This window comes from Nipponia nippon, unplaced genomic scaffold (genome assembly GCF_047370975.1).
Source record: "Nipponia nippon isolate SJK-2023a ecotype South Korea unplaced genomic scaffold, ASM4737097v1 scaffold_6, whole genome shotgun sequence".
NCBI lineage: Eukaryota > Metazoa > Chordata > Aves > Pelecaniformes > Threskiornithidae > Nipponia > Nipponia nippon.
This window is the reverse complement of record NW_028262380.1, coordinates 15,002,843-15,015,678: the sequence shown is the minus strand read 5'-3', so window position 1 is coordinate 15,015,678 and position 12,836 is coordinate 15,002,843. Positions and strand designations below refer to the sequence as shown.

Here is a 12,836-nt window from a genome sequence, read left to right as displayed (position 1 = left end):
GGAGTTTACTCTGCAGATCTCTGCAGGCTGTAACCATCACCTGGGTATCCTGACAGAAGACACTAAAAGGTTAAAAGAAAGAAAAGGGAAAAAAAAAAAAAAAAAAAAAAAAAAGAGAGAAGCATTCTGCAAAGATGTAAACCAGCATGAGCCTTGTATAGTACAGAACTGAATACTTTCCTATTAGATATTACATGATATATAACTATTTATTTATTTATGAAGTTAAGCTTTCTGTCTCTTAAGCTCATTTCCAACTGTCCCATCACTATACAAAAGTATCTGTACTCAATATGCAAACCAATAGTAGAAGTTGGTACTTTTCTATTTGAAAAAAATATTGCTAATATGTGTATTTAGCAAAAAGCAGAACCCCCACATCTTTTGTACTTGCACATTGGCAGATTTGCGCTTGAGTCATTAAGAATCAATTCTATAAAGTCATGTTACAAGTCACCACAGGAGATCAGCTTTTCACAATGAATATATGCATTCAATATATAGCAGTAGATTTTGACTATGTTCGATACCTTATTCGCACACATTAAAGAAATCATAGTACTATAGTACTGACATACTGAGGACCATTCTACCAGAGATTTCAAATGGGACTAGGCACCTTCAGAAAGTTTCTGGAAGACAGGCTTGCTTCTAGCAATCCAGCAGAACTAGGACAAACCTCTAAAATGCCCTACTATCCCACAGAAAAACAGCACTATCCAGCACAGTGGGAAGATGATCTCAAAGCTCTCTTTGCTCTCCACTCCTTGACTGAGTATTCCTTGCAGGATGATGTAGGGTGTTGCTGTGGAACTTATTTTCCAAGCTTTAATAAAATGGAATAAATATTACAGCTGTTCATCTGCTGCACAGTAGACTGACACTTGAATTGTACCTGTTTAATGATAAATAAAGTGGCAATATTGAAGTTACTCGGAAGTGGTAGGTGGGGATTACACAGAGCAGAAGAGTCTGTGGATCCTGGGAGGGGAAGGGGTGGATGAGTTGTCCACTCTCAGCCCTCCTCCATCAGCTTCCCCACAGAAATCTCACCTGTCTCTGTACAGCCTCCCAGAGCCCCACAAGCCCTTAGGGATGCTCACCGCCCAGACCCCATCCTGACCCCTTCCAGCCCCCTTTCACCCACTCGCTCCAAAACCTACTGACCTCTGTTATCACCCCTGCCTCAGCCACCTGGGACCATATCGATTCCTGCTGGTCCCTTGCCTTCTTCAACCCCCAACAAATGCCTGGCTTCCTGAACCCTCGGCTGGTTTCTCTCATTCCTCCCTAAAATTCTCTCCCTGCTTCATACCCAACTGTTGTCTTGCCTGCCCTCAGACGTGGCTCTGCTCTTGTCAGGACATGCAGTCTTGCTTACTTTGTTCAGCGCTGCTGAGCTGGTCCTTGAATTTGCACTTCTCTATCTCATTTGACCTATGAAACCCTGACACTTTGAAAATATTATTTTTAAGAGCCGGGCATTATTTGAATTATCAAAGTAGTTGTTTAATACAGAAAATACTTCTACCTAATATGCCATTTAAAATTCAGACACTGTGTTACCTAAATTGAATATTTTGGAAGGTTATGCAATACATTTTATCTTCTGATGAGGCAGAAACACTTTGCACGCTGTGAAGAAGTCTGCAGCTTTGTTTCACCAAATTGGAAAGACAAAAGTATTGTTTAATATCCGTTGTTCAGAGACATCCAGGAGGTACTTCTAAATAATTTCTTCTTTTTGCTATCTGTCTCAAAATGCTTTTAGATAAAGACCAATTAGCAAATCATTATAAAAATGCTTTGAATATAAAATAGTTGAGAGAAAGAGTTTTGTATGCTCCCTTTCACTGCATAATTCAAGTTTGGATTTTCAAAGATTCTCAACAGCCAAAACACCTTTTGAACATCTGGGAAGACTGTGTACTTGTATTTGATTGTTGTGATGAAAGAATAATAGTAAAATTTTAAGATCTGAATTGCTTCCTTCTGGATGAATTTGCACATTTTGTATTTATAGAGAGAAAAATACATTTAATTACCCTGTAAATATGATGAAATATATTTGTATGTGTGTGTATATATATAAAAGAACATATGTATGCATGTAAGTGTATAAAATCAAATGCATATACTTTTCACAATGAAAACATCCAGCCTTTATTTCTATAAAAAGCCAAAAATTAAACCTCTTGGAGAAAAAACTCTGTTTATCTATCTCTATCCCTAATACTGATCCATTCTCATTTTGTATAATCAAAATCCTTAAGAGCTTTAAAAAAAGTCTATTTACACTTGTCCTCTGAATTATGTTTCTGGTGAATAATCTTGTGTTGAGGAGGGAAATATTGTTGCTTGGGGAAAAAAAAAAAAAGACCTAAAAGATTCCCTTTGGGCTGGAAACATAATGTAATTTAAGTGTAGCTTGAGGTAGTTCCAGATTTGGTGATGATGAGGGACCCAAGCAGCTAACTCCATGCCAGGAGCTTCTGTTTACTGAAGGAGACTACTTATACAAAGTTAACAGAGAAAGCAAAAGGTCAAAGCCAAAGGCTAAAAATGTAGATTTTTAATCTTACTAAAACCATTTCAGATTGGAAAAATTAGGTTAAAGGGTAAAAGAGGGCACGCTGAACTTCCTTATTAGTGTTTTACTCGAGGGACATTTTCAACACTGCAGCAGGTGAGCTGCAGACTAGACCTCTCTGATGTCCTCAGAAGCAACCAAGCTCAGGCTGTGGTCGAGGCTCATCTCTGTTCTGCAACCACCAGACCGTGTTCTGCAGTGCTCCTCAGAGGCTCTGGAAAAACTATATGAATTTAGGATTTCTTCCACTCAGTATCAGGCCCCTAAACTACGACATACGTGCAGTTCAGACATCTAAACCCCAAGCAGCTACCGTAGCCACATCCGTTCAAGCACTAGCCAGGCAGCAGCTAAACCAGCGAGGCCACACCAACCAGACGTCATTTGCAACCACTTATTTCAGAGTATAACTTCAAAAGAGAAAAGTGTGGTTTCTCTTTTATGTAGTAAAGAAAAGTCAGAGCAGTTGTTAAAAAGTTCAGATTTCCTAGCCATTACATGAGATTTGGAGCAAGGGGTCTACCATGCAGCCAAGGTCGAGGGAGTCGGTGTTTGTGGTCAAGGCTGCGGTGCTTGTGCATCAGAGGGAATGGCTCACTGCCAGGCAGTCCCCTGCAAGGGCTGGCTGACACTAGACCCATTTCATGCGAACTGAACTTATCTGTACATGTTGCTGCCGTTTCTTTTCTTATTTTTCAGACCTTCTTCCTAATGTGAATCAGTAGATTATTAGTAGTAGCTTCAGAGCATTCCAGCTTCTTCTGGTAGCAATAAAAGTACAGTACAAGATACAAACAAATACTTGTTGTTAAAAGTGGGGAATAATTCATAGGAAGATTTTTTTGTATGGACTGGAATTTTTAATTTTTTTTTTTATGATTACTGCATTGTATTTTGCAAATGTCACAAATGTGACTGTGATGGCTGTGATGTAAATGATTAAGTCCATAAAAACGTTTAGCCTCCTTAAACAGCTATCTGTCCACTATAAATTTTATTGAACGTTATCTCCAGTCACAACTGAGAATAGATTTAGACATATAACAAGATAAAATCATCTTTAAATTTTCTATTAAACTAAACTATCCTGGGAGAGCCAGCAGGCTTCCTGAAACAGTCCATCAACTGCTTCAGATGATAATGTTATGTGTATTCCCACTCTTTACACCCCTAATCCCATTATTGCTCACTGCAATCTTACCACTGCTACAATAAACAAAAGGCTGAAGAAAGAGGCACATCGTTGGTGCCCCATTAATGATGGAAATGTCCTCATCTATAGGTATTTTTGTGCACATCTGTGCTTTTCGACCAAAAGTATACCTTCACCTCTGAAAACATCAGCTTCAACTTACAGAGGCGTAATTCTGTTCATAAAAGCATAGTGCACTATATAGTTACCAGGGCACTAAAAATGCAACCAGCTGTTGCTGATCTGAGACAGGATCAAAGTGGACAGGATCAAAGTCTGTGGACTTTGTGAAGCTCCTAGAAAGTCTGAAAAGTCTTCCAAAGTTTGAAACCAAATAAGTAAATCTGAATAAAAGAATTATTTCTGCATATCATCTGCTGAAATATTTTGTTCAGCATGCCAACTTTAACATGTCATCATCCACTAGCAGAGAATACCAGTAGTAATACTCATAAGAAGCCAGGAGAAATAATTTCATTGCTCTGTGACCCAAGCTCACATCCATCACTGATGTCTTCTACTGATTTAAATAGGCACTGAATAATTTTAAAGATCTGATGAATCCAATTAAACAGTAGCAAAGATGGCCTCAGAGGAAAGAAGAATCTCTGCATAATTATTAACACGGACATAGGTGTATACCCTGCCTTCTGTGTGACAGTGACGAAAATGCCCTCCTTGTTAAGAGTGGCAATTTTGGCACATACAAGCAGCTGAAGGACTTGTGACCTCTCAAACCTCCAGTCCGCTGCACGTTCTGAACACTGCCTCCAGTCTTGTCAGTCTCTTGAATGCTGAGTTTATACAGGATTGACTCCTAAATGGTGTAAGATTGTGCTTAGTGTTATTTCTACAAGAAGCCTTCCTAGTTTTGAAGGCTTTTTTTGTTATATGTTACAAAAATACAGGAGTTCTCAGTAGGGAGTCTCCCTGCAGAGACACATCAGATTTGGCTGGCAAAAGTCAAAAACACAATGAAAGCAAAGGGATGAAGTACTGAACTTACCAAAAAAATATTGCAGTAATTTTTCTCCCTTTGAAAAGTTTGGTTTCTGTTCACCTCTGAGAAAGTCATCTACGTTTCTTTAGCTTGGGGGGGAAAAAACACTATACAACCCACCACTCCTTGTTAAAGCAGTGCTGTTAAAAACTCTTTGGGAGCTTGAATAGTGAGTGAGTCTTCATGGTGTCTGCAGCATTTTACATAAAACACTGTATTTTCACGTCCTCCATATCCCAGCTTCTTAAAAATGAACTAAGATACCTTTACAAGTTCTGTTCTTGCATTAAAATGAACTCCTCTGTAATTAGTTAACTCGGACAGAAAACATACAGATTACTGATGGCATGGAGTTATCCAGGACTAACAGAATAAGCCGTAACAGAAGATTTGGCTGGCTCAGAGGTAATTTAACAGCAACACGTATTGCAAAGTAAGATACATAAACAATAGCACAAAATAGAAACTGAAAATAATCAGGGATCTTGAAGGTCAGTCGTCACTCAGGACTAGATTAAGTAACGATGATTCAAAGCCAAACTGCACTGTACATTCAAATCATTAAAGTACAAAGGACAAAAAAAGAAAAACCCCAAAAAACTGAGCTAGCAATAAGTGATCATGCTTAATTAGGGAGTAAAATGCATGACAGGAGCAAGGTGACTTTCACGGAAGAAAACATGTTGATGGGAGGCACAAAACCATTGGCACAGATGAGTTCCAGAGTGACACCACAAGGATATGAGGATTATAAAAACCTACTTGCACTTCGAGTGAACTCTGCTCTACGGCTAGGCAGATGCATTAGTCCTTAAGAGGGAAACCATTAAAAAAAAGTAGGGCAGCAGTTTCAGCTGAGAGAAACCAGTTAAAACAATCTTTTTTGGGGATGCTCTCAGTAAAATGGTCTGCCCCTTTTTATAGTTCAAGGCAAGATACACATTTCTTTAAAAAGTGTATCTTACTAATTCTGAATACTCTAGCTTTGTCAGTGATAAGTAATTAAGACACATTAAAAAGCAACAAATCATCCCTATGTTACAACTCAAGAAAAAGGGGTTTTTTTCAGGTCTGTAAGGTCAACCTGTGCTTCTAGCAAAAAAGTGCCTTCTCTCTGTCTTTTGAAGCAGAAATGTTCCCTTTCTGATGCTCCGAGGCTCCAAAGGATGAAGCCCCCCGACAAGTACATGTTCCAAGGAGAGAGACTACACTGTAGAGCCACCACCACAAATCATTTAGCAGCTGAAGTCATAAACTAAAACTTTGTAATGGAAAGTGGCAATTTGACCAGTTTTCTGTGTTGTCCTAATCATGCTCCCAAATTCTGGGGGCAGGCTGAAAATTGCCTTCCTTCAGATCTGAGATAAGACTGTTTCTAATATTCTGCGCAAAGCTGTTATATAAACGCACTGATGGAGATGTCATCTTCTTGTATCCCAGTGTTAACCCACCCACTTACTCCAGAAACCCAGGCAGGTAAAGCCTCAACAAGGAGAAAAAGACCTGTCAGGGGGATGCACTAGCATCTTCTTGCACATATCTACCCCTTCCTGCAGGGAACTGGATCCGAGAGAACTGTCACACCACCAGCACAGGGATTATTTTGAAGAGGAAAGGCTACCCGGGGAGGTGGAGGACACTCTCTTCACTGTTACTACTGAAACTGTTCTGCTGCTCTGTGCTGCTGCTGGAGCCCGGTGTAACTGGCAGCATCAGACTGCACAGCCTGTTGGTATGCGGGTGCTCAGGAAGAGATCATCTCTTTTCCCTTTCCCATTTCCCTGGGCTGTTTCTGACATAGTATTGACAAAATTGCATAAAATACAGGCATTGCCCTGGGAGCTGGAGTCAGCACCAGGTGCCTGCACCACTTGCATCTGGGTATCATAGGCTTTTTGCACAGATCCAGAAAGTTTAACATGCTGTACTAGCCTCAAAGCTTGAGTAGTAACTAGAAAATGCAAAAATCTAAATTCTGGTTGGGATAATTTGTCACTGCACCACCAGAAGCAGTTTCCTTCATTTTTATTTGGGAAAATTATTTTTTTCTGAGCAAGTTTATCTAACCAGTAGGGCTAGAACTATGGTTAACTCCCAGCAACATATGATGGCTTTAGTAGAGAAATGATAACTTACTCACCCTCAATGTCAAGCTATTAGTAGGTTGAACCTGGTTCTGGGCATGAGATTTCTGTTTTTCAAGCCTCCCTAAGCCACAGCCACAATACCCTTTTCTGAGGACAGCTGTAAAGGGATATTACACTGAGATTTCATATCAGCAGCAACGAAAATACTCAGGTAGATGTCAACCTTCAGTGACAAGCAGTTGAAAGGGTAATCCAAAATGACAGTATAACCAATTAATATCAAAGACTACACACACAAAATGGTGCTTGCAGTCAAAACTGGATTGCAGCAGAGACAACCACAAAGGGATTTCAGTCACCTACCTTCTGCGCTTCTTCCACCCCACATCCCATGGGGAGGAAAGACAATCCCCAAACCAACTTGACTTCCAAAGAGGCTCAATCCTAAGTGCCTAACAGTTCACAAATCCCAGCATCTGCTTAAATGACCTCCCCTGAAGCATGCTGATTAGGGCAGATCCTGCTTTTCCCCCAGACATCATCTAGAGGCCTTCAGCTGCCAGTTAGGCAGGATAGGGAGGTCCCAGGTGAGGCTGGTCAGGGCCATTAGGAGGGAGTGCTACTGAATCAACACCTACAATTTGATTTAAATCTGCTAAGCTCATGGCATGGTTATTTTTAAAGGGCAAATGAATTCAAATGTTGTTTATTTTGTGAGCCAAAACTCAAAATAAATACCGGTGTTGCTTTTACTACTTTTGATTATTTGTCTTGGAAATAAGATCACTTTTGATTTCTGAGTTGAAAGCTTACAAATGTTTCTAAATATAATATTCTATTTGATGTAAAAGTTTCAATAGAAACAGAGCTTAAAATACTCTTTTACAATTCCTAAAGACTGCTTTAAAATGTTTTGTAGAGTCAAAGCACTTAAAGTATATTTAAGTTCCAGTTAATAAGTAAATAACTAAAAAAATACATCAACAGCATTTTTTTCTTCTCTTGGTTTGAATGAGTGCTCTAATGTCTACACTGGGAAATGCTGATTATTTCTTCATTTTCAAACATAATTATTGTTTTTAGACATATCCAGCTCCTAATTCTATCACCAAATTCTTCTCATTAATAGTATCTTCAAAAAGTAAGTTCAAGTATAGAATGAAGTGGAAAGTTTTAATAGCTTGTAGGTATGTATACTTGATATTCTGAGCTGCAGAGAGGGATAGCATCAGTTATAATACTAAAGAAAAACAGGCATAAATCTAGTTGTAAGTAGAGCCATATAAAAGAGTTCATTTAAGTCAATCATTCCTATGAGCCTTGTTTTTATTCAAAAATTGTATTTTCCATACAGCCTGTTTTGCTTTTAAAATAATAGGGTTTAGCTGTTAATCATTCTAACCATTCAAACAGAAATGTTAAAGTTTGAATACTTGTTGTAAACCTTTCAGGGTGATAAATGACAGATAATAATCCCTTGATCAATGTAACTTTTATTTATTTATCTGGGAACATGGCAAGGATATCATAGGCAACAACGCCGCCTAGGAGAACATGGATTTCACATAAACTGTTTTGGCAGAAACACGCATTTAAATAATCATCCAAATCACCACCTCACTATTTCTATCTTTTAAAAAAAACCAACCAAACAAACAAAAAACAACAAAAACCCAACCAACCAAAGAACAACAGAGAAAAAGAAACATAAGATCTGAACAAACGAACAGCCTAGAGTTTTTTTCTATTTAATGTCTATGCCAGCCACATCTGTCCCTGATTTTAGAAGTTGTGATACTTAGCACTGACAATGGCACCTTTCATTTGCAAACACGTTATAAACACGAACTGACTGCAATTATACCACGTTACCTCACCACAGCTAATCAACGCAACTGCCTGGTCCTCTCTGAGCCTGGGGAAGTGCTGAATTAAGTTTCTGCTGCCAGCCCCTGTATGACAGTGTCTACATCCTGCAAAGTGCTACACGCAGAAGTGAGTTTAGCATGAAGTCACTGACCAAACTATAGCATAAAATCAGGCAGGTTTTTCCACTCAGTGCTAATATTTTGCTGTATAATCCAAGAAGAACTGACCCGGACAGGACGCAATTTAATGTAAACCATTTGGAGTGAAAGGTGTTATTTTGCCTAGTGAAATCTCCCCCTCACAGTCCAGCTCACAGACAGAGTCAGTGGCAATCTCATGGTCAGGGGAGAGCTGGGACATCCTATCAAAAGGGTCCTCGCGATTTTCCTCGCAGTCAACCACATTTGGGATCATGTTAACATAAGCAGTCACTATCTCCTTATGGAAAAGGGTGTCCTGGTTGTAAGAGATTAGCTCGTTGCTTATATTAACAGTCTCCACTGGAGTACTAGAGCAAAACTGACCGCATCCCAGAAGGTTGGAGAAGACCTTTCTAAAGTCAGCATTGAAGGCATAGATGATTGGGTTGAGAGAGGAGTTGGCCCAACCAAACCAGACGAAGATATTAAAGGTGGTCTCACTGACACAGGGAAGGCCAGCGTGGGGGTCACTGGGTGGGCTCTCGCAGAAGGGAACCATGCAGTTCAAGATGAAGAACGGCAACCAGCAGCAGACAAAGACGCCCATGATGACGGAGAGAGTCTTCAACACCTTGGTCTCTTTCCTGATGGAGGACTTGAGGCTTGTGTGATGGTGGCAGTCAACATGGCTGCTCCGGCAGCTCTGCGCATGCTCAGCTGCCCTCTCCAGGGAAGAGATACGACGAATCTGCACCTGGGCAATGCGGTAGATTCGAGTGTAGGTAACTATCATGATAGCCACCGGGATATAAAAACTGATCAAGGAGGATGAAATAGCGTAAGTCCTGTTGAGGCTGGAGTCACAGCTCTCTGATGGTCCAGTGAGGGTATCATTGCTGCCAGAGGTCCCACCAGAGGGTCCCATTGCTGCTAATGCCACCCATGTGGTGCTCATATCTTCTGCCCAGGTGGTGACAGCACCTGCTGCTGCCCAGCCGGTGCCAAATCCATCTCCAATATCACCAGCAGCAACAACATCCCCACCTTTGTGCCAGTTGAGCTGGACAGGGATGAAGGAGATGAGCACAGACAAAGCCCACGCCACACTGATCATCACCAGAGCCAACCGTTGGGTCATCTTCCTCTCATAGCGGAAAGGGCTGGAAATAGCCCAGTACCTGTCCACACTAATCACGCATAGGTTCAGGATGGAGGCCGTGGAGCACATGATATCAAAGGCCACCCAGACGTTGCAGAAAGCCCCAAAGGGCCAGTACCCGGCCACCTCAGCCACCGCCTTCCAGGGCATGACTAGCAGAGCCACCAGCAGGTCCGAGATGGCCAGGGACACGATGAAGATGTTGGTGACCTTGCTCCTCAGGTGCCGGTAGCGGACGATGGCCGCGCACACCAGCACGTTCCCGAAGAGCGTCCAGAGGATGAGCAGAGCCAGCAGGCTGCCCGCCGCCACCTGCGCCGCCCCGGGGGCGCCCGCCGGCCCCCGCGCCCCGCCGGGGGGCCCCGCCGCCGGCGGCAGCGGGCTCCGGCCGCCCCGCAGCATGGCTGGCGGCTCCCGGCGGCGGCTCCCGGCGGCGGGGCGGCGGCGGGGACGCGCCGAGCAGCCAGCGCCGCCCCGCCGCCCGGCCCCATGGGGCCGCTGCCCCCCCGCCCCGCCGCCACTCCTGCCCGGTGCCCCCCGCCGCGCCGCGCCGCGCCGCGCCGGCGGCCCCGCTCCGCGGCTCAGCGCCTGCCGGGCTGCGGGCGCCGCCGCTCAGCGCGCCCCCTGCGCGGGGTCTCTGCCCCGAGGCTCCCGGGTGCGGCGCCCACCCGCGGGCTCAGCGCGTCCCCCCTGCGCGGGGTCTCTGCCCCGCGGCCCCCGCCTGGGGTCCCCGCTCCGCAGTTCGGCGCCTTCCCCTGCGCGGGGTCTCTGCCCCGCGGCCCCCGCCTGGGGTCCCCGCTCCGCAGCCCCCCGCTTGCGCTCCCCGCTCCGCGGCTCAGCGCGCCCCCCCGGCTCGGGGTACCCGCTCCGCGCCCGCTCCTCGAGGTGGCCGCTCCGCGCTGCGAGGCTCCGCGCCCCCGCCGCTCCAGCCCCAGCTCCAGCCCCAGCACCAGCTCCAGCTCCAGCTCAGCTCCAGCTGGGTCCCGCCCGGGCTGGCGGCTCCGCGCGCCCCGCGCCCGCCGGGGCTCCCGCCGCGGCCGAGCGGCGCCCCCGCTGCCAGCTCCCCGCTACCGGCTCCTCGCTGCCCGCTCCCCGGGCCGGCCCTCCCGCCCCCGCCGCCCTCTGAGCATGCTCCGCCGCCAGGGTCGCCCCGTCCGGGCCAGCGGGCAGCGGCGCTTGCCGGGGACGGGACGGCGCGGCGGGGGCGGCCGCCCTGCGCCGCTCCTTTCCTCCCTCCCGAAGCGGAGTCACCCTCGCAATCTTTTTGCAGCCGTCACCGGCTTTGCGCAGGTGGAGGGAAAAGCGGGGTCCCACCCCGGGGACCGGGGAAATACTCCCCCGCCGGCATCGCCGGGGGAAGCGGGGCTGTCGGGCACCGGCAGGGCCACAGCCCGCTCGGCCCCTCGCTGGAAGCCAGCGGGGCTGAAAGTTGCCGTGGCGGGAGCGGGGCGGGCGGGGTTTCTTCCATAGGGATGGGAAACGAAGCCTAAATCGGTATTTGTTCCAAAAGGTTCTGCTGGACGACTGATGTATTACAAGAAACCTGGCAAATGAAATCCGATTCCCTCTCTTTTCAGCTCTTTTATGGGACGAATCATTCCTCTCGGTAGGGCTCCAGCGCAGCTAGAAAACGGAGTTACGACCCTAAGCAGTGCAGGTGTGAATGCTGTGCTGTTGGACTCGCCGTGCACTAGTGCCATGCCTGTGGTTCAGAGAACATGCTTTAGTGATTTTTATTCAAAATATTATGGATTTAGTTTCTCCAAAACTTAATTCTTTTTTAAAACCATAGACAGAGATGAAACCCGTTCTTGACTCAGCCTGTTTTGGCACTGGAAGGGCTGAGAAAGCCACTCCAGGGGCCTTCCAGTTGCTTCTCCAGGCACATGGGGAATGACAAGACTCGCTAGACCTTGCTGGATCTGCAGTGACATGAAGGAAGATTAAGTGTTAGAGTTACTAAATAAAGAGTAAAAAAAAAAAAAAAAAAAAAAAAAAAAAAGCTCTGCAACCTTTTAGGGAATTTTCTAAAATTGCCACAAGAAAAACTGGAGCTTCACTTTAGCTCTCGCTTAAGAAATTGGCACTACTTTTCCACACTTAAGCAGAGTTATATTTAATATTGAAGGGAGAATTTAGCTTTTGTCACCACTGAATTCTAAACAGCATGACTAAAGCTGTGATGCTGAGGCAAGGTGTTGCTTGCACAAACTCTGCTTTCCTAAGCAGTGCCTCCCACAGTTTGTATAAATGAAGGACTGAATTGCACAAGTACTTGTCTGCGCACCCATTGAAGCTGCTGGTCCAGAAATGTGGATATTTTATGTAAAAAAGCAATGATCTCATTTGTCTGTTTAGCTTATATTCATTGCTTCACCAATATAGGGGGGGGGGGGTGCATATACATGCAAATCCATCAGCACAAATTACATATATAATATGGTATCTATATGCTTGTATGTATTTACATGCATGCAGTCAGTATGCATTAGCTATGTAAATAAACATATGTGTAGGTATCTGTCTGCTTAATAGTAACAGTAGCCCAGTAATAACACAGCCTGCCCACAACTCAGCAGCACCACACACACACTGGTGCTTTGGTACAAATCAGCACCGGCGCTGGGAGCGGAGACGTTGGGCTGTGGCTGGGAGCAGCGGAGGTGCAGGCGTATGTTATCTCCTGCCAGCTCTGCTGTGCGTGGTGGAGTCAGGCAGAGAGGAGGTGCAAGCAGCCGGGAAAGACGCCTTAACCCATTGAAACAAAAATTGTCACAGTTCACTTGTCAGACATCTAAA

The 12,836-nt window shown here is 44.9% G+C and overlaps 1 protein-coding gene across 1 annotated transcript; it reads right to left on the bottom strand.

The window, feature by feature from the left end:
• Nucleotides 1-8,350: 8,350 nt before the first annotated feature.
• On the bottom strand, nucleotides 8,351-10,481 carry DRD5 (dopamine receptor D5). Its single transcript, XM_009471180.2, has one exon. The coding sequence runs from the start codon at nucleotides 10,437-10,439 to the stop codon at nucleotides 8,982-8,984; it is 1,458 nt and encodes a 485-aa protein (XP_009469455.2). The 5' UTR covers nucleotides 10,440-10,481; the 3' UTR covers nucleotides 8,351-8,981.
• Nucleotides 10,482-12,836: the final 2,355 nt, after the last annotated feature.

Coding starts and splice junctions, on each gene's coding strand:
- DRD5 (XM_009471180.2), bottom strand. CDS start 10,439: ATGCTGCGGGGCGGCCGGAGCCCGCTGCCGCCGGCGGCGGGGCCCCCC.